Source organism: Gopherus evgoodei, chromosome 2, assembly GCF_007399415.2.
Source record: "Gopherus evgoodei ecotype Sinaloan lineage chromosome 2, rGopEvg1_v1.p, whole genome shotgun sequence".
Classification (NCBI taxonomy): domain Eukaryota; kingdom Metazoa; phylum Chordata; order Testudines; family Testudinidae; genus Gopherus; species Gopherus evgoodei.
Window position 1 is genome coordinate 206,166,847 of NC_044323.1, and position 25,822 is coordinate 206,192,668.

At 41.1% G+C, this 25,822-nt stretch overlaps 1 protein-coding gene across 8 annotated transcripts in view; it reads right to left on the bottom strand.

Annotated features, from left to right (window-relative positions):
* The window catches only part of ANKRD12 (ankyrin repeat domain 12), a 129,025-nt gene that overhangs the window by 8,114 nt on the left and 95,089 nt on the right, over positions 1–25,822 (bottom strand). For 4 of the 8 annotated variants that reach the window (XM_030552770.1, XM_030552769.1, XM_030552767.1 and 1 more), the window contains 2 exons: positions 17,352–22,078; positions 2,778–2,876 (listed from right to left, as the gene is read on the bottom strand). In XM_030552770.1, the coding sequence (XP_030408630.1) occupies positions 2,778–2,876; positions 17,352–22,078 (4,826 nt within the window). The other 4 variants (XR_003999099.1, XR_003999100.1, XM_030552772.1 and 1 more) reach the window with 4 other exon arrangements.

The following is a 25,822-nucleotide window of genomic DNA, read 5'->3' on the forward strand; positions in this document are numbered from 1 at the left end:
GGTACCAGTACGGACCCCTGGGGGACACCATTATTTACCTCTCTCCATCCTGAAAACTGATCCTGTATTCCTACCCTTTATTTTCTGTCTTTCAACCAGTTACTGATCCACAGGAGGACCTTCCCTCTTATCCCATGAATGCTTACTTTGCTTAAGAGCCTTTTGTGAGGGACTTTTTGTCAAAGGCCTTCTGAAAGTCTAAGTACATTATATCCACTAGATCATCCTTGTCCATGTTTGTTAACCCAAACAGCTAGTTGCAACAGTGTCTTGCAAAGCAAGATGCAATAAACTCCCTAAAGAACAACATGGAGAAGATTGGAAAAACCACTCTAAATTGCTTCTGCAGTTTCATGAAGTCTGAGACAAAGACTAAAAATCATTTTACTCACTCAAAGAATTATAAGAGATTGGTCAGGCATGATTTGCCTTTACAAAAGCCACACTAATGCCTCCCCAACAGATTGTGTTCATCTGTGTGTCTGATAATTCTGTTCTTTACTATAGTTTCAACTAATTTGCCTAGTACTGAAGTTAAAACTTCCCAGCCTGTAATTGCCAGGATTGTATCTGGAACCTTTTACAAGTATTTAAAACATTAGCTATCCTATAGTCATCTAGTACAGAAGCTGATTTAAATGACAGGTTACATGCCACTTAGTAGTTCTTCAATTTCATATTTGAGTTCCTTCAGAACTCTTTGGTGAATACCATCTGGTCTTAGTGATTTATTAATGTTTAAATGTATCATTTGTTCCAAAACCTCCTCTACTGACACCCCAATCCGGGACAGTTCTCAGATTTGTCACCTAAAAAGAATGGCTCTGGTGTATGCAATCTCCCTCTTATCCTCTGCAGTGAAGACAAGCAAAGTATTAATTTAGTTTCTCCGCTATGGCCGTATCTTCCTGGAGTGCTCCTTTAGCACCTCGATTGTCCAGTGGCCCCACTGATTGTTTAGCAGGCTTCCTGCTTCTGATGAACTTGCACTTTTTTTTTTTTTGGCTTTTAGTTTTTGGTACTAAAAGAGCAGAATGCTCTCATATGTAACTTGTTTTAAGACCCCACAAAGCCCTGGGGGCTGGCCCTGATCTACATAACAATGCATTATATTTCCACTCAGCCAGTGATCAAAATAACTAAAATGTGCAAATTAAATATATACAGAATTCGGTAGAACCTCTGAGAAGACAGAATTTTTTGTGTGCGCTAAGTAAAAGGAATTTTTTTTCATTAGGTATAAAGACTCAGGAGGCCATGATCCTGTATTGTGTAGCTCATAGCAGACTGCTGCATTTGCAGAAAGCTTCATTGAACTCTGTATGGGTACAGAAGTCTACTTCTATGACATACAATGCAGGATCAGAACCCAAAACAACATTAAAGTAGAATCACAACTGAATTAATTATTATACTTTCCTCAAAGTAAAATTATTTAGAAGTTCTATTTATGGACCCAAATATCCCTAGAATTCAAGCAGCTTAAAAAAAAATCTGCTATAAAGTGAATGAGGCAAGAGGAAACCAAGAGTCAAAGGAAAACAAGAGTGGATTTGTAAATAGACAATCTGAACAAGGAACAGCTAATATTGTGGAGAAATAATAGCCTCTCCCTGAAGTTGCAAGCAGTTTTCCATTCAAAGGAAGGTTCTGGCCCACCTCTACATTGTCCAAAATAGGTCCTTTGTGCTCGAAGTTTCATATATAGTCTTCGATAAAGATACCAATCTTAGAAAAAAATACTGTTTTTCACTTTCGGAAAATTCTAGTGCTTTTTCTCAGGTTATCTTAAAAGCAATTTGACCTAGAAACTTCACGTGTTTCATTCAAGAATACTTGTACACTAGATCACAAGGGTCTAAAGGAGGAAAAAATGGGTAAAAATGCCCTAAATCAAAATTCTGGGTTAATGTACTCATTCCTGATGGACAGTTAAACGCCTCAGACGCTTTGATTTTCTTGGTATAACCTGTTGGATTAAAAGACTTTAAAACATCCCCAGACTTTTCCTTCCTAAAGTGTGCAGATTTCTTAAAGCCCATAGCCCAAAAAAATGCATTGAAATAAACATTTAAAGAATATGCATTCTCAGATAGATGGTCTTTTCCATTTCTAACTTCCACAAAGTCTGCACGTGTAGCCATAAAAAAAAATGTTGGTGAAATTCTAACAAGCAGGAGACCAAAACATGTTAGTTAACATTTGTAATCTAGGATATATCTTTAAACTGAATAAAACTCTAGTTGGGAATTATTACACCACGACTCAGACCCAGTTTTATTATTATTATTAACTAACAAAACATACATAAATTGTATTATTTCCTTAACAGAGTACAAAACAGCCAAGTAAACCAAGTATATGCCAGTTGCAATATTTACTAGAAGTACTGGCATTCAAAAAATGTCTCTCTCTTGGTTTCCCACATGGAAACTGCTATTTGGACAACTGAGCAAATTTTCATTGCAATAAGCAGCAAGTTGCAGCACGTTCTCATGTTAGTATATAAAGGACTGTTGTGTATATTACCTCATGTACAGTACTGAAATTATACTGTGTTAATTCTAGTTTGATCTGCAGTATGAATGTGTACAACATTTCTCTGATTTGTAAAACAGCAGTGTAAGGAATTTACTTCTAAAAGCAATGTTAATTTAAGTAATATATATATAATATTACTTAAATTATTTATTATACACACACACACATTAGATTAAATGTATATATATATATAGAAAGTTTAAAATAGAGAAATGAACATTTTTCTGTATTCTTACCCTTTCAATACTGTGCTGTAAACGCAATTTCATCCTTACAACTTCCTGTTGTCTAAAAAGTTCTTTAAGTGGATCTGTCAGTGATGGTGGTGGTGTAATCTAGGAAAAAATTGTTACAAATTTAAATTTAACATGTAGAGTTTACCTGGACTGGCTTTATAATTGCAAACATGCATTTTAAAAAAAGCACAAACAGAATATTTTTCAATGGAAAAGTATATCATCCAGCCCCAGGAACGTAACTGAATTCACAGATTTTTGTTGTAATCTATTAATTACACCACTGTCTACCCATTTATTAAATCACAGAATTAAAGATTAATTTTTAAAAAAGTCAAAATCTGTCCATCTGTGATTAAGTGCAGTTTAAAACAACTATAAAGAGTTCTAAAGGAAAGTAAATTATTTAAACATTATTTGTTATGTGTAGACAGTACCTTTAGGATTGTATAAGACACACAAAAGAAGAAAGTCCCTAGCCCAAGGATCTTGCAATTAGAACACACAAATGAGACATAATGCACTTGAAAGTCCAAAGGAAGTATTTATAGAAGTGGTATTGATTTTGAATAATGGGTAGATGACCTCATTTTTTAAGTCCCACTCCTAGACAGCAAAACATTCAGATATATTTCCACGTGTGCTGTTTTGTAATACTATTAGTTTGAGGGCACTTGCACATGTTTATATGGGAAGCTTCAGATTTAAATGAAGGAAATAAGTATTATATTGTTAACTAGTCTGTACAACAAAACACTGTAAACATAATTGTTTGTGGTCATGATAGTAACCAGACAGCAAAATTAGAGTTGTCTGAGAGGTCATCAGAAGCCTGAAATTTTTGTTAAAAACTCTGTCCAAAGTGTTCTTGTTTTATATATATATACTGCATTTCCATATTTTTATTCTTTACCTAGCTTATTGCCAACAGTGCAGAATATTTCATAACTATTTGATAAATAGAACAACAAACTGCTTTGGATGGACTCCTCAAAACTAGCTGAAATATTGTTTGCCATAACTGGTGTCTAGATAGCACAGCAGAAATACATTTATAGATGAATAGTAATATCATCTACTGTATATAAAACTAACAAACTGATCTAATATCATACGTTGCTATTGATGTGTGTGTGTGGCTACTCTGGAATACAAGGTATTATACCTACCTCGCACTAAACACGTTACATTAAGGATATTTTTGGCATTGTGAAAGAGTTATGTATCTATAAAGATTTATTTAATGACCGATATCCTGAAATAATTTTTATCATAGAATATGAAAATGAAGGCAGTCTCTTTTAGAAGCAGGGTTTATCATAGTAATGAACAAATCCCTTTTACTACTTCATATAAATATATATATACTGCCTGAAAGACATATACTGCTAACATTATGTATCTACTTTTTATGAAAAAGCATTTGGTCTCTGGACAGTTGAACAAAACATACAGCATTTGCAATTATGTTCAACTCAGACACATTTTTAAATAGGCTTAATGCATATCTCATAGCTGTGGCTCTCTCTTTTAATTATAAAAGGGGTAAAGGAGATCTTAAATCCTGCTTAACAAACAAGGGAAATTCCAGACACTCAAAATTATATTCTTTAACATGCCAAGAATCTCACAGTAAATATAGTGAATTTTGAAACTCCCCAGTATAGTCTGGCTTTACAATCTAAGATACTATAAATAAGTACACCAAGGCATTCATGGAGGTATTTAAAAAAAAAGAAGTGTTTTTTCTCATTATAGTAGCATACATAAAGACCCAAGAACTGGAACTATTCTATATGGTCGATACAGAACAGTTACTTACCCAACAATAATTGTGGTTCTTCAAGATGTAGTCAGCGTGGATCTTACGATAGGGGCACTTGTACCTCATGCACATGATATCGGATCCTTTTGAGTAGCAGAATCTATCAGGCCACACATGGGCACTCTGCCTCCTCGCTCTCCTGTGCAAGGGTATAAAAGGCAGAGAGGCTGCGAGTTTCCCTCAGTTCTCTTATAATTCAAAGACTGTCAGCTGAGAACTCCAAAAGTGGGGATGGAGGGCAGGTCACAGGATCTATGCTGACAAAACATGAAGAATCAGTTACTACAGGGTAAGTAACTATTCTTTCTTCAAGTATGTGTAAGCGTGGATCCACTGTAGGTGACTTACAAGCAGTATCCCCTCAGGATGGTGGTAATGAGGAGTTTGAACTGAATTCTGTCAAAAGATTGAAGGACTGCTGTCTGGAATTTGTACCTGATCTAGTGGCTAAGTACAATGCATAATGTTTGACATGTTACTCCACATCACCACTTTGCAGATTTTAGCATATTTTTAAAGCAGACAGAGAATGTCGCTTGAGCTGTCGTGGAGTGTGTCTTTAGGTTCAGTGGGATACGTACACTGGCCAACTGCTAACATATGATATATTGTTTATCTACAGTACTTATATATTCTCTGTGAGGAGATGGCCTGACCTTTAGAATAGCCATCAGATATAAATGAGAAGCCAGTCTGAACAGTTTGGTTCAGGCAGTATAATAAAGTAAGGCTATGGAAACATCCAGAGTATATAACTTCTCTCCTGGTATGGAGTGGGGCTTTGGGAACATGACCATTAATCAGCTGATTCAGGTAGAATTCTGAGACCCTGGGGATGAATTTCCAGTCAGGTTTCAGTATCACTTTGTTCCTATGAAATGCTGCGTAAGGAGGTTCAGTCAATAGTGATTGAAGTTCACTCACTCTCCTGGCCAAGTTGATGGCAACTAGAAAGGCTGTCTTTGGAGTGAGATGATATAAGGCGCATTCTGAAAGGAGGTTTGAAGGGAGCCTCCATAAGCCTTGGAAGGATGATACTGTGGTCCCAGTAGGAGGAGGTTCTCTGACCTGATACTGTCAGAGGATGACTATACAGGCAGATAACACTCTGAGACTGCTGTAAGGTGAACCTTAATGAATCTGAATAAAAGGCCAGGATGTTTTAAGTACAATAAGCATTCAAGGATCTTCAGTATCATAGTCTGCACTAGGCCCAGGCTATGTTAAGCTGTCCATACAGAGAATCTCTTCCATTTTAATAAGTCTTTCTGCTCTGTATCAGGATCTCTTGGACCTGTGGGGAACAGTTTCTGTCCGTGACTCTCACCCAACCAAAATCCATGTGCCTTCAGATGCAGTGACTTTAGGTCTTGATAGAGTATCTGACTGTGGTGTTGTGAAATCACATCTAGGCAGTCTGAGAGCTGGATAGGTAGCTGAACAGACAACTTTAGCAGCTCAGTCAAGTAAGACTGCCATGGCCAGTCGGGAGCTACGAGGATGATCATGGCGCTGACTCATTTCATTTTAAATATTACTCTAGGGATCAGTGGAATCAGCAGAAAGAGATATAGGAGGTCTTGATTCCATTACAGAGGAAGGTGCCTAGTAGTTATCTCAGGCTCATGACCCTCCAGGGACAAAAGTTCAGATACTCTGCATCCCTGGTGGCAAAACAGGCCTATCACAGGAGCCCCCCAAGGATGGAAGATTGGCTCTATGATGGAATCCACAGGGAGCAATTGTCATTTGTAACAGATTATCTGCCAGGAAGTCCTCCAGATTATTACTAAATTCTGGGAGGTGAAGAGCCATTGGAGTTATCCCATGTTGGTGGCATCATGTCCAGAGCTTGATAGCTAGAAGGGTGATGAGCAAGTGCCTCCCTGCTTGAATACACAGTGCATTATACATGTTTTGACATCAGGATCTGCACCATGGAATTTTGAAGAACAGGAAGGAATGCCATACAGATTAGCCTGATGGTTCTGAGTTCCAGGACATTTATGTGAAGTTTCGTATCTTTTCTGGACAAGGTACCTTGCACTTGGACCAGGTAGATGGTTCAGGTGGCCTCCCCAACCTGTCCCTGATGTGTCCATAATTAATGTCATTGTCAAGGAAAGGCCAGAGAATGGTGGTACTCCTTTTACAGTCTTGGATTCTCACTATTTATCTCAGTTTTGCAATTACTTGAGGTGGCACTAAGACCTTCTTGTTCATCTGATACCTTGCCAGGTAATACATTGACCTGAACTAGAGTTGTAAAAACTGCAGATGAAGTCTGGCAAATGATGTCACATAAATGCAGGCTCATATATGGTCTAACAGCCCAATATAAGTCCATACTGTCTTAGTCAGGTTCGATTCCATCTTGAGGCAACTACAAAACCAGGAACCTGTCTTTGATCAGGTATGCCCTGAGCAATGTGGAGTCAATTCCAGCTCTATAAACTCTATCTGTGATGAGATATGAGATCATTTTTTGAAGTTCACCAGGAGGCCTAGCTGGGAATATTTTAGGCACACCACCATCTCCTGCTGGGATGGAGTAGCCACTAATGACGATGTTTGTGTCCATTTGTCAGAAAGGGGCAAGGTGGTTCCTGAAGGTTGTGACAGGGTCTGGGACTGGCTCCACTGTAACTCCCGACACTAGAGTCAAACATTCTGCATCTTGAAGAGGATAATGATGGGAGCCTCCTGAAGCACCAAAGTCTTTTTCTTGGTGGGTACCTGGACTGTGAGTCCTACGAATAGGATGGTGTCCTTTCCCTCTTCTGGAATTGATATTTGTATGGCTTTATCACAGATTTACCAGGTTGGTGCGACGCCCCAGCCTTGAGTCTCCTGGGAGTAATCCCTTTACTATGCCAGATTACCAGGGTCCATCCACACAGCCTCAATGATTCTGTGATTTGGCCTTTGGGCTCCAGCACCCCCAGAGAGCTCCTACAGCAAATCCACCTTCTGAGGGAGCAATGCAACTGAGTAAGTATTGCAGTGACAGAGAACAGCCTTTTCGAAGCAAAGTAGCATTGATTAGTCAGTTGGAATACAGCATCAGAGAGCCATTAGATTAGCATTAAGTTAGGGAAAAGTCAGGTTTAAGACAGCATCCATATTGGTTGAAGCAATGGCTATGCCATGCCATGCCATGATTCTGAGGTCCATCTTCACTCTCTGTCCCTATATATGAGTCTCTGATCGCTGCATGAACCTTAAAAGAGTCCCCACAACACTTCAAACCTTTGTTTCCAGTTGCAGTCTTTTTGCTCAGCTTCCTTCAGAGAACTGAAGGAAGTAGCCTGCTCTTGGCTGTCCCACTCATTAAGTGTTAATGGACAAGTTCTTGGCTCTTCCATTGTCAATGTAGGGTCTTCCATTCACATCGTGTGTAGATTCCAGCAAGTCCTTGTTAATCTGGTTCCAATCCAGACATTTTACATAATTCAACCCCCATCCTTATCTCCCTTGTCCCAGGAAGGAGAACACCACCATCCCACCATGTCCCATCCAATGGGTGGCCATACAAAGTAGGTAGGTACCCTGGAGTCTTATATACAAAATTCCAACATTTATCACAAGCTTTCAAAAGGAAGACAGTGTATAATTCTCTAATTATCTCAGAGTGGCTCTTGAGTTTTTAGGCAAATGGTGCTCTTCATCTGTTCTGGTGCTAAAGAGTCCCATCTCTTCAAATGGCAGTCCTCGATGGTGAACTGTACCTCCTTGGAAAAGCTGGCTGCTAGCATCCATGAGGTCAGTATCATGGCGACAGTTGTGGCCATTAATCTCATAGCTATATTAGACGCATCCGTGGCCACTCATAATGCCTTTCTGTGACCATCTGGCCCTCTTTTTTTGTGTCTTTTAGTTCTTCCCTATTCTTCTGTGCAATCTTGGACAGAAAGGGTGTGACTCCTTCCCAGGTGAGGAAGTTAAATTTTGTGAACAGGGCCTGACTGCAAACTATCTGGAGCTGTAATGAGGCAACGGAATACAACTTGCACCTGAAGAGTTCTTGTTTAATTAGTGTCTTTTTTCCTTGGGGTGTCTTTTGTGGACCTGGATTTCTCTTGCACAATTGATAACACCAGAGTTCTTGGATTTGGTTAGAAATATAAATGTCTGAAAACCTTTAGAGGCACCTGAGTATCTCTTTCCACTTGTTTGGATGTGGGAGGAAGAGTGGCCTGAGACAATCAGAGTGCCTTTACTGGCTTGAGTATACCCCTGTTGGTTGGGAGTGGAATCCTGGCTAGGCATGTGGAGTTCAGTATTGTTGGGGCTGGTGTCACTGCCTCATCTGGCAACAATGATGATTCTTTGGGAGAGGACAGAGGTTCTTGCTGTTCCTCAAGCTGCTCACAGAAACTGATGTCCTGCTTCATCATGTGTGACATGACCAATGACACCACTTTACATCCCAGCCATGCTTAGGCTTAATGTTTCATTCAAAACTTGATGAACAGAGTTCTGGATTTGTCAGGAAAAACTGTGAAAGAGCCTTTGGATACTGCGTTATGCCTGCTCTACACACCCTTCACTTTTGTTGCTTTGTTTTTATGTTCTAGGGCTTCATCTGAACCAAGTGCACAGAAGGGAGCTGGTGACCTTCTAACAACCCAATTTCCCTTTCAAAATTCCTCCATTTTTCTACACCTCTTATTTCAGGGAGGTACCAGGCAATCATTGCAGTATAGCTGGTTAAATCTAAAGCAAAGTATTATTTAACAAAATCTTCCAGTGCTGCAAGGCTACAACATGGCTACCCCTCTGACACTTGAGAGAGAGAGAGAGCTCGCTTTTTTCCTTGATGTGTGAGAGGGGGATAAGCTCTGGGACATGCTCTCCAGTAAGGCCAATATGGCATGTTGTAAGGTTACTGGCCAGGTCAAGGCAGGTCACTACAGTGCCATTCACGTCTTGCTTGAGGGGAGGATCCTAACTGAGCAGCCACTGGTATCCTCCTTAGGGTCACTTTCTGATGTGGGGGCGGGAGGAGGGTGTCTCTGCTTGATGTCAGCAAAATCTAGTGGATTGGAAGTATTCTCTCTCGAAAGACAGTACCTTAGAATAGTGTAGCCTCTGAGCCAGGATGTCTCAGCAAAGGACATCAGCTACTCCACTAGGATGTATCTCCAGACCCTGATGGGCTTGGCCATTAGTACTGATGTCTGTGTCAAGTTGTTACTCTTCTGTGTGCCATATCAGCAACCTGTGTTGCATTTCCAGTCTTAGAAGCAGTGGATGACTTGCAGGCTTTACCTCTGGAGGACTGGTGTTTATGCCCTCCTTGAAAGATTATCCCATGTGGTGTTTGGAGCCATGCTTATGCTCTGTCCTGTCCTGCCTCTCTGTTGCTTTTCAGTGCCAGGGCATAGGTATGAGATCTATCAGTCCTGAGGCTGGTGCCCAGGCTTTTGTCATCGGTATCAAGGCTGTCAGTGCCAATATTGTTGGCATCCTCACTGATGCCTTTTTTCTCACCAGATCATGGTGCCTCCTTGAAGGCATGCTCAATAATGAGAATTTCTTTGGTTCTGATCCAGCAGTTATTGCTTCCTTAGGGTCGGAAGTGGTCCACATGGACTGTTTTAGCAGTAGTTTTTTTTTTTTTTGAAGACCTGCACACCGAGCACCAGTCCAGGATGTGGCTTTCCCCTAATCAGAGTAGTCTTAGACTATGTCCGTCAGTAAGGGGGATGAGGCTGTCACGGGGGGGTAGGGTTTGAATCCTGACAGTTCTGAGTATGCCAGAAGGTATGGCAGTTAGTACAAAGTGCCTCATACTGCTCTACAGAGAACTTACTGGAAAGTTTTGCCTCTCTTTGGAAACATCAAATTTTGGGGTTTGTGAAATAGTAATAGTAGTTCTTATAAGATTTGTGAAAAAAATGAATTTTGAAGTTGTGAAGAAAGTACCACTCGCTGGGTTCTGTCTCATTGCCATGGGCAGTAAGAGGGAACTGGAGTAGGGTCGCAATTGCTCTGCCCTTTATGCCCTTTCATGGCAGCATGAGGAGGCACAGCCCCAGTCACACTACTCAAAAGGCTTTGATATCACATGCATGAGGTGCACGTGCACCTACAGTGGGATCCACACTGACACAAACAAAATGAAGAATCTAGGCTGATTTTACTTGCAGTACTTCTTACTGTGAGGAATTTTCCATGCACTTCATGGACTATATACTTCTGGGATTCGGACTGGATTGTCTGCCTCCAGGGTAGTCAGTGGGAGTCTGGTTGAGTCTATCAGTTTTATTTGTTTTTGGTTTTTTTGCCAACAGCATATTATCTCCTTTTTCATTATACAGAAATGACTATAGCCCCAGTCTTATGTCAGACGCTTTACTGAAAAATGAAGCAGAAGATCTTTTTAAAAAATATAAGTATCTTTTGTAGTGGAGGAATAGTGACAGTTAGAGGCAAAGTAAACTTGCTTTGCCTACAGATATTTTTATTCAAGTTTATCCAGATATGCAAGTTTGCTCTTAAAATAAAATAAAAAAAAATCAAAATGGACAAGTGTTCACATTATCTTGAACAACCTGAAGCTTTTACCTTTTTTAAACCCTCCCCCGCATTCACATACAATAAGCCCCCCCTCCCCATTCACATACAATATGTAATTTCACAGTAAAAATAAAAATAGACAGGAAAGAAAAATATCCTGAAACCAAATTTAAATAAATTCCCCACAGCATACATGACAACTCTGCCTCTGTGAAAAACTGATATTGCACATAGGAAAAAAATTATTTTTTCATACCACTAAGTACTGCTTTTTAAAAAAATGAATACTCAGCATAGTGACTTTCATACGAATAACTAAAAGGGAAGAAAAATGTTACTTCATCTAATATTTGTTAATAAATCTTCACTAGTCCACATTATCAGACTTCAGGTGCACTATAACTACACAAAGACTTCTTAAGGAGAATGTTAAACAAACAGCAGGTGGCACCATAAAACTGTGAATTAAAACAACTTAATTATTCAAAACTCAGGTGACACTCTGCAATGGATTTCAATCACATAACTTTTTCTATTACAGTGGTTAGCTATGGTTTGACAACAGAACATCTGTTTTAAATAGCAACTGAAATCCCCCTCCCCCTGAGTAACAAAGAAATAAAGGATTAAATAAATATACACACTACAGACTATTTCCTCAGAACGCTTCAATGTCCTGCCTTTTCTTTTTTTTAAGAAAAAACCTTCCTTTTGTTGAGCACTGGATATGACTACATTTGGTGCCCAAAGACCACTCATAGGGTGGCGAGAGGATTGAGGCTGCTGCTGAGTTGTAAATTCATTCCCTCTGCAATGTTCCCAGGAGCTACTGGCCTAGGAAGTAAGATCTGAACCTGAGTCTCGGTAGTGATAAGAAAAACTCATCTTTCTTTTTTTCATGAATATATATCCTTTCAAGGTTTATCACGCATCCTCGTTTGACTGGGTCCAGTCCCATTTTGAGTAACGTCATCTAGTGTGTAACCCAGGGCAGAGGAAACAAAACATGTTTCTCTCTTAAAACTCAGGGTGAAATCCTGGCAGCACTGGGCATGCCTACAAAGCATGCTAAATCCAGGGTCTGACTCATGTTTAAGCCCAAGCTCAGCTTCTGTTTACACAGAATAGTTTGACTCAGGCCAGGAACTCTCTCTGAACTCGGGCGCTGCTGGGAGGGGCGGGTCAGAGACTGAGTTCCATTGTGATACAGATCAAAGCCCAGGCATTCTATAATGTTGACATAGTTCAAGTCCGGATTGCCAGACTCAAATAGGGAGAGTCCACCAATGCTATCCCACAATCCCTTGGGGCTGCGTTTCCTAGCCCTTCCATCCTAGTTGCTTCCCAGGAACCAGAACAACCTTCTGGTTCAAATGCAGCTGCTCAGCATGTCATCCTTCCATAAAGACTGCTCAGCTGGAAACATAGTTAACCCTCTTGCGTATTAGCATGGACAGCACTAAGAAGATTCACTGCATCCAGCATGCTGCTAGCTGGCCAGAAGAACACAGCCCTCTGGTGCCAAGTCAGCAAGATGTTCAGCTTCAGCAAGAGCACAAGAAATGGTTCATGCTTCCACTTGGGTCACAAGAAGGTTCTCCATTGGTCACCACATCCAGGGCTGGATTAACCTATCTCTGCACCCTGGCCTAGGCAAACATACACTTTTCCCAGCCTGGTATGCAGGGAGACTCTTGGGGAAGGGCGGGGGGGCATGCTGGAGAGCGAGCCTGTCCTGCATCCACTCTGCATTGGCGGCTCCTCTTCCATGGGGCTGTGCTTGTCTACCCAGCTCCAGGCATTGCAACCTGGTGCCCAGGGTTGCAGTGTTGCTCACGTTTGGCACGGCTATAGGCTGCACCAGGTCTCAATGCCCAGAGAAGGGAATTGAGCCTACCCGCACAGGACAGACGCTGCCACTGTGGGGTGAGTGTGGGCAGCTAGCTCTCCAACCTCCTGGCCCTCCCTCTTGGGGCCTTGTCTCCATCACAGGCTGGGATTAGGTTTGTGGTGCCAAAGCTGAGGATGCATATACGTAATGGTGGGTTGCAAAGAAAGAAAAAATGCAGTTCATTGATTGCCTTAGTAAAAAGTTTGGGAAGTGCTGCCATAAGCTATAGGATGTTCGATGTGTCTGTCTCTGACCGACACACAGAGAAAATGTTGTTGGAAGTCCTCTGCAGACTGCAGTCCATCACACAAACTGTTATGAGGGTGAAAAGAGTTGACAGTGGTGGCTTCACGTTGATATATTTATAGATAATGTTAAAACATCATAAAAATGAAAATAAGGTGTACTTCTAAATAGCATATATAGATTAATGTGAGGCAAAACTCAGATCAAAAGAGGTTATATATTTTTGCCTAAAGGGACCTTTAGTCTCAAAGAACTGTTTGGTGAATTATAACAACTATGTATGGTCTTGGGGAAAGACAGGTTTTGCATAAGAGCATTCAAGTCACCAGACTCCTGAGATGGAACAGAAGGCTCTTTATCCTCATCCTCCAGGTTCTTTGTCTATCCTTGCCTGATGAAAACTCATGTTCCTCAGAACTGGAAAAGGACTTAGGGAGGATGCCCAGGGAACAGCCCCTTTAAATCTGGAAGTTTAAAAAAAAAAGACAGGAAAATGTGCAGTGGGTGCACAGTTGAGAAATTCTGACTATGACTTCATCTGGTCCCATGCTGTTGGAGACAGAGAGGGAGGAAAAAATGAATGCTAGTACAGCTTTAGAATCATAGAATATCAGGGTTGGAAGGGACTGCAGGAGGTCATCTAGTCCAACCTGCTGCTCAAAGCAGGACCAATCCCCAGACAGATTTTTGCCCCAGATCCCTAAATGGCCCCCTCAAGGATTGAACTCATAACCCTGGGTTTAGCAGGCTAATGCTCAAACCACTGAGCTTTCCCTCCCCCCCATTTTAATAAAGAGTGGGTCCATCCAGGGCCCTCGTTAGGCATACACAGCATACGCTGCTGCATAAGGCACCTGAAAATTTGGGGCACCCCTGGGTCTTAGTGTCCACCCACCCATCTCTTTCTATCCCTGTTCTGACCCTTCCTTCAGGCTCCCACTACAGCTGGCTGTTGCAGCCTGGCGAGTTTTCCTCCAGAGGGGATCTAGTACTTAAAAGTGAAAAAGCCCTCCATCCTGCCAGACCTATTAGCACAACATTGAAACTGTTAAAGAGCCATTTAAATGGTAATGAAGCCATTTAACAGGGATTTGCCAACCCCCAGGTATATGCTGTCAGTTTCTGAATTTGCTGACAAAAACAGTTGTGCGTTACTGTAATATTTACTCAGAACATGTTAGTCTACAGGACCTTAGTTTAAAATTTGCTTTAAAAATATTTCATTTGTGTGTTGCTGAAGATACAAAAATCACATCTCTAAAAAAATCCTTGCATAGATTTTTAGATGCACAATCTGAGTATTCATCTTTAGCCTTAAATGCTTGGATCTTCAGACAAAGTTTTTTTAAATAAATCCTTCAAAAGACTACCCTTATCTAAAATAGACATGCGAGCCCGGGCTGCTTTCGGGCATAGAGGTACCAATTTAGTAATACTGCATAGGGCCCCATAAATCCTAAGGAAGGCCTTGGGTCCATCAGCAAAGAGACTTCCAAATATCCAGCTTCTATACATTCTGGCCTTAGCAAAAGCCAAACTGAGATGCGTATGAGGCAGAAGTAGAGCTGGGAGAGCCATGGGGTTGGGGGGGTCCTTCCCATTTATGATTTCATGCTAAATGGGCTGCAGAGGAGAAAATCCCATGGAGAAGAATACTGCTCACAGGAAGGTGCCTTCTCTGCAAAGGACACACAAGGGGCACCATCAAACATATGAACTTTACTGGTGGAATAATCAAAATTTTAACTCTTCTCTCCTCCACTCTCTCTGTCATGAAGGCAAACATGTAAGATAGAAAGACCTCATGAAGCTCTAAAAGTAGCCTTGAGAAGCCAAGAGGCCATTAATAGGTTTAGAACATGAATCTTCCAGTCAAAGATGGATAAACCAATCATCCCTGAGAATTAACCTCTGAGGGTATGGCTACACTTGCACTTCAAAGTGCTGCCGCGGCAGTGCTTTGAAGTTTCGAGCGTGGTCGAAGCGCCGGCACTGGGAGAGAGCTCTCCCAGCGCTGCACGTACTCCACATCCTCTACGGGTGTAGCTTGCAGCGCTGGGAGAGCACTGTTTACACTGAGGCTTTACAGTGCTGTTTCTTGCAGCACTCAGGGTGGTGTTTTTTTCACCACTGTAAAGCACCAGTGTAGCCATGGCCTGAGAAAGCCAAAAAAACCCAACCACCTCTTTAGGAAAAAGTGTAGTATGTGAAACTAAACTGGGAGAGACTAAGCTAGATGTATTTAAATGCAATCTAAACTACCCAGACTTACTGGGATCACTGACACATCTAATGTGTTTACTAAAGAGACTTCACTCAACATTTTTCAACTGTCAGGAGATTTCTTGTAATGGTCACCTCCTGAACAGTGTTCACCAGACTTTTAAGTCTTGGGCCGAAGACTCTGTAGGTTAGATCATTTCTTACCTCTAACAATTTTTTTGAAATGAAACCATAAAGCCCACTATCACTTTCAGAATATTAAGAAATATACTAATAAATAAATTGAGAATAATTGTGTGATACTGAGGAGTTCAAGATTCAAAACAATAAGCAGCGGAAAGACTAACTGGGGGAGCTATATTATACTAGCATGTTTACAACAATGTTGTATATAACATAGACTGTTGCTAAATTGTAGGAAAATTTAAAACTTCAACATCTCTTGTGACTACTTAAGAGGAAACTAACAATTGAAAGATTGTAAATTTGACAAACAAACAATCTTACTAGTGAAGGATATTTGTCCATATTAAAAGGAAGGTTAGTATTTTTAGTCTCTGACCTCGTCAGTCAGTCCTCAACTCAGCCTTCAATTGTAAGCACAATTTGCACTTTTTGGAGTCACAATTAATTGCAGGCACAAATATTAGTAAATAGTGCAAATTATAGTTAGCCATCTACCTGTTTATGTCTGTGTCTGGAATCCAATACAAGGGTAAAGAAAACAGGCACACATTAAGTAACAAAAAGGGAGGCAGCCTCAGGAAAATCTGGCCATAATTTTCTACACATTTTATCAGGAAATATAACTATGATTTCAGAGCTTCTTACAGCTGAAGTCTTTACATTTTTTTTACTTCTCTGGGCAATGGGTGTAATCTGCCTATATTTGAGTCTCTCAACACTTCATAGAAATAAATTTGGTAAACTATGCTTCTCATCTCACGTTAAGGTCATTAATGATATTCAATTCTTTGTGCTTTTTGGTACAATCTCTAATTATTTTTTATAAATTACATAATCAGTAGAGTTTAACATTAGCAAAAATAATTATATGTGGCTATTACAAATATTTCTTGTATTCAAAAGAACTATGAAGGACTTTGAATCAACTGCAACCACATTTTTGGCAACTATTTTTTTTACTTATTTAGTGCCCTTCATCTAAGTATCTCAACATGTAAGGTAAGAAGTATTATAAGTAAACTGACAGAGAGATTAAAGCTTAACGTTTTCAGAACTGCTTAAATTATTTAGGAATCTAAGTCCCATTGACTTTCAACTCTACCAAATAGCTTAAAATATTTAAGTAATAGTTAAATTACTGGCACTGTCAGGTTAAAAGTAACATTTAAAGAACAAATTTCCCTACCTGCATTACTACCAACTCCTTAATTTGTTAAAACTGATACAGTTCTAAGAATCTTAATTTACTTTAAAAAAGGGAGGTGGGGGAAGAGAACTGAGGTCCTCAAAAAAGAAAATATAATTTTAGCATTGATTTCACTTAGCAGGACTTTTAAACTGAAGAAGTCTTTTAAATAATATTAGAAACATTTTTCTGGGCATACCTTTTACATATATCTTCCACATATTATCGTCTATCTTCTATTATGGTGATTGCTGTGATACCACTGCTTGTTGCTTATGCAGAGGAAACCATGTGCACTCAGGGGCAGTACCCACAATACCGTAAGTCAAAATTGGTCAGCTTATGCTTTTCAGCAAATGTTCTCTGCCCAACATGCCAGAACCAGGGATAAAATTTTCAAATGTGCTCAAGTGAACTGACAAGAATATGAAAGATATACAGTGAGATGAAAACATGCCATTCATTGAATACACACCAAAAGATCTTGTTACTTACAGTTGGAATGCATATCTTGCTCAAGGGGTTGCCATCCAGTAGGTATGATCCATTGAAGGTCACATATTCATCATAATACTGAGGTGCCTGAGGAATAACACTACACAATAATTTACGTTTCTCTTCTATTTTTCGCCTTATATGCAAGTATTCAAAATATGGATTTGCTCTCTCTGAACTGTATGGCTGAATCTCTTCAAGTTTCAGAGAATCTACAATAGCTGCCAGAGACTGCTGGGTTTTCTCCTTAGCTTGCAGTAAAGAGGGATTCACTTGTACAGGCTGAGGCACACGTGACACCTTTCTTTTGCGTGGATGGTGTACTTGAGCATCATCTTCCTCAATTAATCTTATCCTTCCTTTCATAGATGCAGCTGATTCAGAGTCTTTTTCTGATGTTTGTGTGCAACCAATAGAATTCTGTTTACTCTGACTAGCAAGCATATTTGCTCTATTTCTAGTAATTCTTTGAGGAACTTCTTGCTGTTCTGTTTTATTATCCTCAACAGTTTCTTCTGCTTCTAGTTTAACTGTCTGACTGTATTTATGTACTATTTCTTGTGCAGTTTGCTGTGAATTATCTTCCAAATTGGACAATGGGTACTGTGGCAGGTCATGTGTTGAAATATTTTCTCCGCCATCTATAGTGCAACTATTTTTATTAGCTGATTCATTTATAATTCCTTTTGGTAGTCCTGCATTTAGTTCACATAGATCAATGTCAGCTCTACTATTATCTAAATGTGCTGAAACCAAATTTTCTAGTTGCGCTTTTTCATTTTGGATTTCTTGAGTGTTAGCTGTGCTACTATCTACTTCATCAGCATGAGAATTCTTGTAAATAATTTTACTCAACGCATAAGAATTTGTATTTAGTTGTGAACATTCTGACAGTAATGTAGATAGAGTATTAGCTCTTTCAAAATTCTGTGAAATACCCTTAGTGACACTTTCAGGATATACAGTGATAAGCACATTGGCCTTTTTAATATTTGATGGGAACAAAGTGTTTTCAGCTTCTCTTGTATTATTTGTGTCTGTGTCCAAAACAGAACTGGTAGTTTTAACTAGATTTTGTTGCTGTTGTACAAATATTGGCTCTTGATTGCTAATACCTGGTAAAGATGTGTGTTTAGACATACACTCTGTATCTGGGAGTGGCTGGATATGCAAAGAGCAGGGTGACTGTGAAGGCAAAAAAGATGTAGAGCAGGGTGACTGGGGAGGCAAAAATGATGTAGATTCCTGAAAACTGGAATTTCCCATAATTTCAGTGTGTTGAGGTAAAAATTCAGACAGTTTCTGCTCTTTTAATGTCCTGTTTTCAGAATCATGCAATGCTATGACAGTGCTAGTATCTTGCTCTGACGTTCCATAACCTGAGCAGTTGGATCCATTACTTAATGAATTAAGTCTGTCAAAAGGCACATCCCATGGTTTAGGTAGCTGATTCAGACCACTTTGACTATATGGCTCTAGATGCATATGAATTTCTTCGGAAGGGCTCAGCTGAGCAGTATTTTTAACAACATTTGTATCCAGTGTAACATGCTTGTTGCTACCAGTTTTAGTTGGAGAAGATGTAAAATTGGAATGTAAACCAGACATACTACTTTGAAAATCCCTTTCAGGCAAACTACAAGAAGATACTTCTGGTTTGGGAGAAGTGCAAGTATGACTTGGAACTACTAGTAGAGCACTCTGAGTATTTTCTTCAGATGTTCGAGGCTGTTTTGTGTTTTCAGAAATAACACAAGGCATACTGCATCTTCGCACTTCTACAACAGGTCTACAGTCATTTAAAACCACTTTAACATCTTCAACAGAAGCTGATCTAATGTAGGCTGGTGGAAGTCTGTTTGCAAAAGGAGGTTTAATGCGCTCTGGCAACTCTGCTAGGCTATCAGTCTCCCTTTCAAGAAGGGCCGGAGATTTGGCCAAAAATGGTGATTGTGAAAAGGACATTTGGGAATCAGAACCTTCTAGCATAAAGTCTGAATCATATTCAATTATGGGTCTTGGAGTAGTTACTGTAGTATGGCAAGAATCTTCTGAACTAGCAACTGAAACCATTGACACTGACCTGGAGCTGAGACCTGTCTTTTCACTTTCTGATCTAGGAGATCTATTTAAGTTGTTATCTAAAACTAATAATGACTTTCCAGAATTTGTTAAGTTCTTTATGTCTACAGATTGGGATCTACTACTTGTAGCATCCTTCAGCTGCTTCTCTTTCATGTAAATGTCTGACAATTCTGAGCTTTTTGAACGAATCAGCTCTTTGTTTTTTGATTCAGTTAGTGAATGTTTTGTTTTTTCTTTATCTTTTATCTTGTTAAGTTCTAAACAGGACCGATTCCTTAATCTTTCCTTCTCTTTTTGTTTTATTTTTTCTTTATGTTTCCTATGCCACTGTTCAATTTCCAGATCTTTAAGGCTAAGCATTCTTTCGAAACTAGTTTGCATTAAATCATCATTCACTAATCTCTTTTCTTTAGGTCGAGTATCTTTTGGTGCTGATGATGGTTTAGGCTTAAGTTTTTCAGATTCAAGTTTTAGTTTAGGAAAATTATTTTGCTGCATTTTATCTTTGTGTTTGTCTCGTTCTTTGTATCGATCTATGTCTTTATCCTTTTTATCTTTCTCTCTACCATCTGGAGTTTTCAGCAATTCATCTTTTGGTTTCTCTTTCAAGGACAATAATTTTTCATGCAATGCTTTACTATTATCTGTAATATTACATTTCCTCTCTTCTTGCATGTGCTTTGAGTTTGCTACTGTTAAGCTGTCTTTATCTCTGGACTTTTCCTTTTTCTCAGCCTCCTTTTCTTTGTCTTTATTTTTGCCTTTTTCTGGTTTACTATACTCACTTTCTTTTTCTGATAGCTTGACCTTTCTCTCAATGCAATATTTTTCTTTGCTTTCAAGCAGGTGTCTGTCTTTGTCAATCTTTTCTTTGTCATGTTTTTTATCAACTTTTTCTTTGTTTCTTTCTTTGTCATCAAGTTTTTTAATAGTACTAACATTTTTTATCTTATCATTTTCTTTATAACATTTATCTACTTGCTGGGAATTTGTTTTTTCCTTTGCTTTTTCTATACTTTCATTTAGCTCTGCTTTCTCTCTCTCTGGCTTATAGTCATGTTTTATCTTTTTCTCTTTATCTACATTTTTTCTTTCTACCTTCTCAATGTCCTTTTCTTTAACTGAGGTTCGCCTCTCAGCTTTTTCTCTGATGTTTTTTTCCTGCTTTTCAGTATCTGCTTCTTTTTCTACTAAATGCATACTAGCTGGCTCATCTTTAGTACCTGAAGCTGAACAGAACAATTCTGTTTCTTTATCTGTGAATATGTTCTCTTTTTCTTCTTTTTTATCTTTCACTTTTTCATCCTTAAATAATTTCTCATTTTCCTTTCGGTTTTTTTCTTTTTCTCTCTCATCTTTAATACTTCTCTCTTTCTGGATGTGTTTCTCTTTTACTGATTTATCTTCTTTCACCATACTTTTTTCCAGCTTTGATTTTCTCTCTGAAGGAAGAGATTCATGGTCCATATTTAATGTATCTTCAGTTTCATCACTTTTAAAAAAGTTCTCTTTCCAAAATTCTCTATCAAACTCAATATTTCTTTGTACCTCTTTAGCACTATCTTTGTGTTTGTGTTTTTCCTTTTCCCCATCCTGTTCTTTTTTGTGCTTGTCCTTTTCTCTTTCTTTATGCTTCAGTTTATGCTTTTTAAGTGTTTTACCTTCCTTGTCGATTTTTTTCAGCATACATTCTGAATTCTCAAATGCTGAACTATTTTCTTCCTCTTTAATTTTAGGACTAGATTTTTCACTCAATTCTAAGTGCAAATCTTTCTGATGCTTGCTTTTTTCTTTGTGTTTGCAAGATTTGCCACTAGAGCTTTCCACTAGATATTCAGAATCTGTATTATGATCATACCTAACTGCTTCAGATTGTAATGATATTTCAGAACCTCCTGGTGATAAGCATGTTTTAGTGTTTTCTTGCTTTTGTGGTGTTGACTGCTTTTCACTTAATCCACAAGGATGTTTAGGAGATTTGCTAGCAGTAATATGAAATAAGGGTAAAGACGACTCTTCTTTCGGGCTAAAAGATTTTTTAAACATCTCCTCCTCTCTAGCTTTGTCTAAAGAATCTAGTCCAGAACTAACTACATTCGTTACTCTAGTATTTTCCTTTTCTTGCTTTAATTCTTGATTCTCTTTATTTTTGCTCTGATTTTTTAGCTTCCTTTTAACTTTCCCTTTTTGCTTGTGGTCGTTTGAGACAATATATTCTTTTTTCGTTCTTATATCAGAGTTTGGAGTTTCTGTGATAGAACAAGGAGGAGAAACAATCTTATCTTGAAGAATTTCTTCATCTGAACTTTCAGAACTTGAGTACAAAACTCTAGATGGTTTCTGTTTTTTACTTTTAAATGATTTTGGAAAAACAACTTTTTCCTGTTTCACAAATAAATTATTCGTTTCTATTTCAGACTCATCCTCTTTTCTTAGATCCTTTCTAAGAATACGTTTGTCATCAATCATTTTTATTTCATCTTCCTCATCATCTTTAAACTCATATTCATCAAGAGCAGTTGAAAGTAGTGCTTTACTAGGGACCATCTGCTTGCTGTCAACGACTAGAGATTCTTTTTCTGCTTCAGAATCAACATTCCCATCTACACTGGAAGGATTTACAGATGGAGCTTCTTCAAAATCTAGGTTGAGAAAACAAAAACAAATAAAATAATGATGGAGACACTGACAACTCGGAATCATATTATAAATATTACAGACGTATGGATAAATCATTAATTTCAGAGGTAAAATCTTCACATGACAAAATATAAAAGTTTACTGTTACACAATAGTTTTATAAAAGACAGCATAAAATATCACATATTCGAGAATTCACCAATACTATTACAATATTGTCATGTTGGTGTCACTAGGCATAACCCTAGGTAACTCGGGAGGGTGGAAGATCACGAGTGCTGATGAAGCCCTCCTGCTCAGGCCTCAATGAACCAATGTTCCTCCATGTTAAACACTTTGTGTAACCTAGTGTAAAAGACGGTTACTCACATTTGTAACTGTTGTTCTTCGAGATGTGTTGCTCATATCCATTCCAGTTGGGTGTGCGCGCCGTGCGTTGCACGCTCATCGGAAGATTTTTACCCTAGCAACTCCGGTGGGTCAGCAGGTCGCCCCCTGGAGTGGTGCCACCATGGTGCTGGATATATACCCCTGCCGACCCGACCGCTCCTCAGTTCCTTCTTGCTGGCTACTCCGACAGTGGGGAAGGAGGGCGGGTTTGGAATGGATATGAGCAACACATCTCGAAGAACAACAGTTACAAAGGTGAGTAACCGTCTTTTCTTCTTCGAGTGATTGCTCAAATCCATTCCAGCTAGGTGATTCCCAAGCCTTACCTAGGCGGTGGGGTCGGAGTGAGATGTTGCAGAGTGTAACACGGCGAAGCCGAAGGCTGCATCATCCCTAGATTGTTGAACCAGAGCGTAGTGGGAGGCAGAGGTATGGACCGAGAACCAGGTCACTGCACGATAGATTTCATGAATGGGCACGTGAGCGAGGAAAGCAGTCGATGAGGCCTGAGCCCTGGCAGAGTGCGCAGTCACGTGGCCCGAGGGGACATGAGCCAAGTCGTAACAGGCGCGGATGCACGACGTTATCCAGGAGGAAATCAGCTGCGAGGAGACGGGTAGCCCCTTGATATGCTCAGCCACCGCAACAAAGAGTTGGGGGGTTCTGCGGAATGGCTTAGTTCGCTCGATATAGAAAGCAAGCACTCTGCGGACGTCTAGGGAGTGTAGCTGCTGCTCCCTGCGAGACTAATGTGGTTTTGGGAAGAAGACAGGTAGGAAGATCTCCTGGTTAACATGGAAGGCCGATACCACTTTGGGGAGAAAGGCCGGATGCGGTCGCAACTGCACCTTGTCCCTGTGGAACACAGTATATGGGGGATCTACCGTGAGGGCCTGGGTGATCAGGTCCAAGTGAAGAGGCAGAGGGACAGGGTCGGCTATGGAAAGGTCTAGGAACATGGTGTACCAGTGCTGCTGAGGCCACGCTGGAGCTATCATGATCAAGCGGGCTTTGTCCCTGCGTACTTTCAGTAGGACCTTGTGGACGAGCGGAAATGGTGGAAAGGCATAGAGCAAGTGCGTCATCCACGGCACAAGGAAGGCATCCGCCACTGAACCCGGTGAGAGGCCTTGAAAGGAGCAGAATGTCTGGCATTTCCTGTTCCCACGAGATGCAAAGAGGTCCATCCGGGGAAACCCCCACCTCCAGAAGAGTGAAAGAGCAACATCCAGGCGAAGGGATCATTCGTGGGAAAGGAAGGATCTGCTGAGGCGATCCGCCAGCGTGTTCCGAACCCCCGGGAGAAAGGACGCAATGAGGTGTATAGAATGGGTTATGCAGAAGTCCCAGAGTTGTAAGGTCTCTTGACACAGGGGTGAAGACCTTGTGCCACCCTGCTTGTTTATATAGTGCACGGCCGTTGTGTTGTCGGTGAATACTGACACACAACAGCCCTGTAAGTGCTGTCAGAACGTCTGACAAGCGAGACGGACCGCTCTCAGCTGCCGGACGTTGATGTGGAGGGCCAGCTTGTGAGATGACCAGAGGCCTTGGTGAGTAGGTGCCGGAGGTGAGCCCCCCAACCCAGGGATGATGCGTCCATTGTCAGGGACGCATAGGGCTGGGGCAGATGGAACGGGAGCCCCGCACACACCATGGAGGGATCCAGCCACCACTCGAAGGAGTCTAGGACGGTCGGGCGAATGGTGACGACCATGTCCATGGGATTCCTGGCCGGACGGTATTGTGAGTTGAGCCAGGACTGGAGGGGCCGTAGGCGGAGTCTTGCATAGTTCATTATGAACGTGCAGGCTGCCATGTGGCCCAAGAGAGCGAGGCAAGTGCATACCAAAGTCAACGGCGCCGCTTGCAGCCTCCAGATGATGGCCGCCATAGTCTGGAACCATGACAATGGTAGACAGGCTTTGGCAAGAGTGGAGTCCAGGGTGGCACCAATAAACTATCTTCTGAGTGGGATAGACTCTTAGAGTCAGAGTCAATTTTTCTGCATTGATCATTAAACCTAGATGTAGGAAGAGGTTCTTGACAATGTGGACGTGACTGAGGACTCGCGTCTCGGAGTTCCCGCAGATGAGCCAGTCGTCTAGATACGGAAACACATGTATCCGACTGCGGTGAAGGTGGACAGCGACTACAGCCATACATTTGGTGAATACTCTTGGGGCTGTAGAGAGGCCTAACAGGAGGACCGCGAACTGGAAATGTTGTCGGTTGACTACGAACTGGAGGAACCTCTTGTGAGGTGGGAAGATGGCTATGTGGAAGTAGGCATCTTGCATGTCGAGGGTGGCATACCAGTCTCCAGGGATGGGATAATGGTCCCCAGGGACACCATACGGAACTTCAAACTTTATCATGTATCTGTTGAGTTCCCGCAGATCGAGGATAGGTCTGAGACCTCCCTTCGCCTTGGGGATTAGGAAGTATCGGGAATAAAACCCCTTGCCCCGCTCATGCTCCCGTACCTCCTCTATGGCTCCTTTGGCGAGGAGCGTTTGCACCTCCTGTAGGAGGAGTTGCTCGTGAGAGGGGTCCCTGAAGAAGGACGAGGGAGGGGCGTGGAAGGGGGGGTTTGAAATAAATTGGAGGTGGTATCCAAGTTCCAACGTGCGTAAGACCCAACGATCTGATGTTAGCTGGGACCACACACGGAGGAAAAAAAGGGAAGACGGTTGGAAAAAGGAGGGGACGGATCCTTTAAAGAAACTGGTACAACGCCCTCGGGCGCACCTTCAAAAGGAAGGTTTTGGCCCGGAGGAAGGCTTGGAGGAGCTCTGGTTCTGGCCCCCTTGGTTGCCCGATTGCCTTCGGTGACCGTTTCTGCCTCGCCATCTGGCGAAGTCTTGTCTTCGTCGGGGTTGAGGGTAAGGACGGTGCTGTTGGGGTCAAAAGGGCCTGTGGTGAGTTACCAGCGTGTGCATCCCTAAGGAGTGCATAATGACCCTGTTGTCTTTTAGGCTCTGCAGCCTAGGGTCAATTTTATCCGAAAACAGCCCTTGGCCCTCAAATGGAAGGTTCTGAATGGTGTGTTGGAGCTCCGGGGGGAGGCCGGAGACCTGCAGCCACGAGATACGGCGTATAGTCTCGCCAGAGGCCAGAGTCCTGGTGGCTGAGTCCGCTGCGTCCAGGGAAGCCTGGAGGGAAGTTCTCGCGACCTTTTTCCCTTCATCAAGGATCGCCGAGAACTCCTGTCGTGCGTCCTGCGGAAGCAACTCCTTAAATTTGTCCGCTGCCACCCAGGTATTGTAGCTATAGCAGCTAAGGAGGGCTTGCTGACTGGACATGCGGAGTTGGAGGGCCCTCGCAGAGTAGACTTTTCGCCTGAGCAAGTCCAT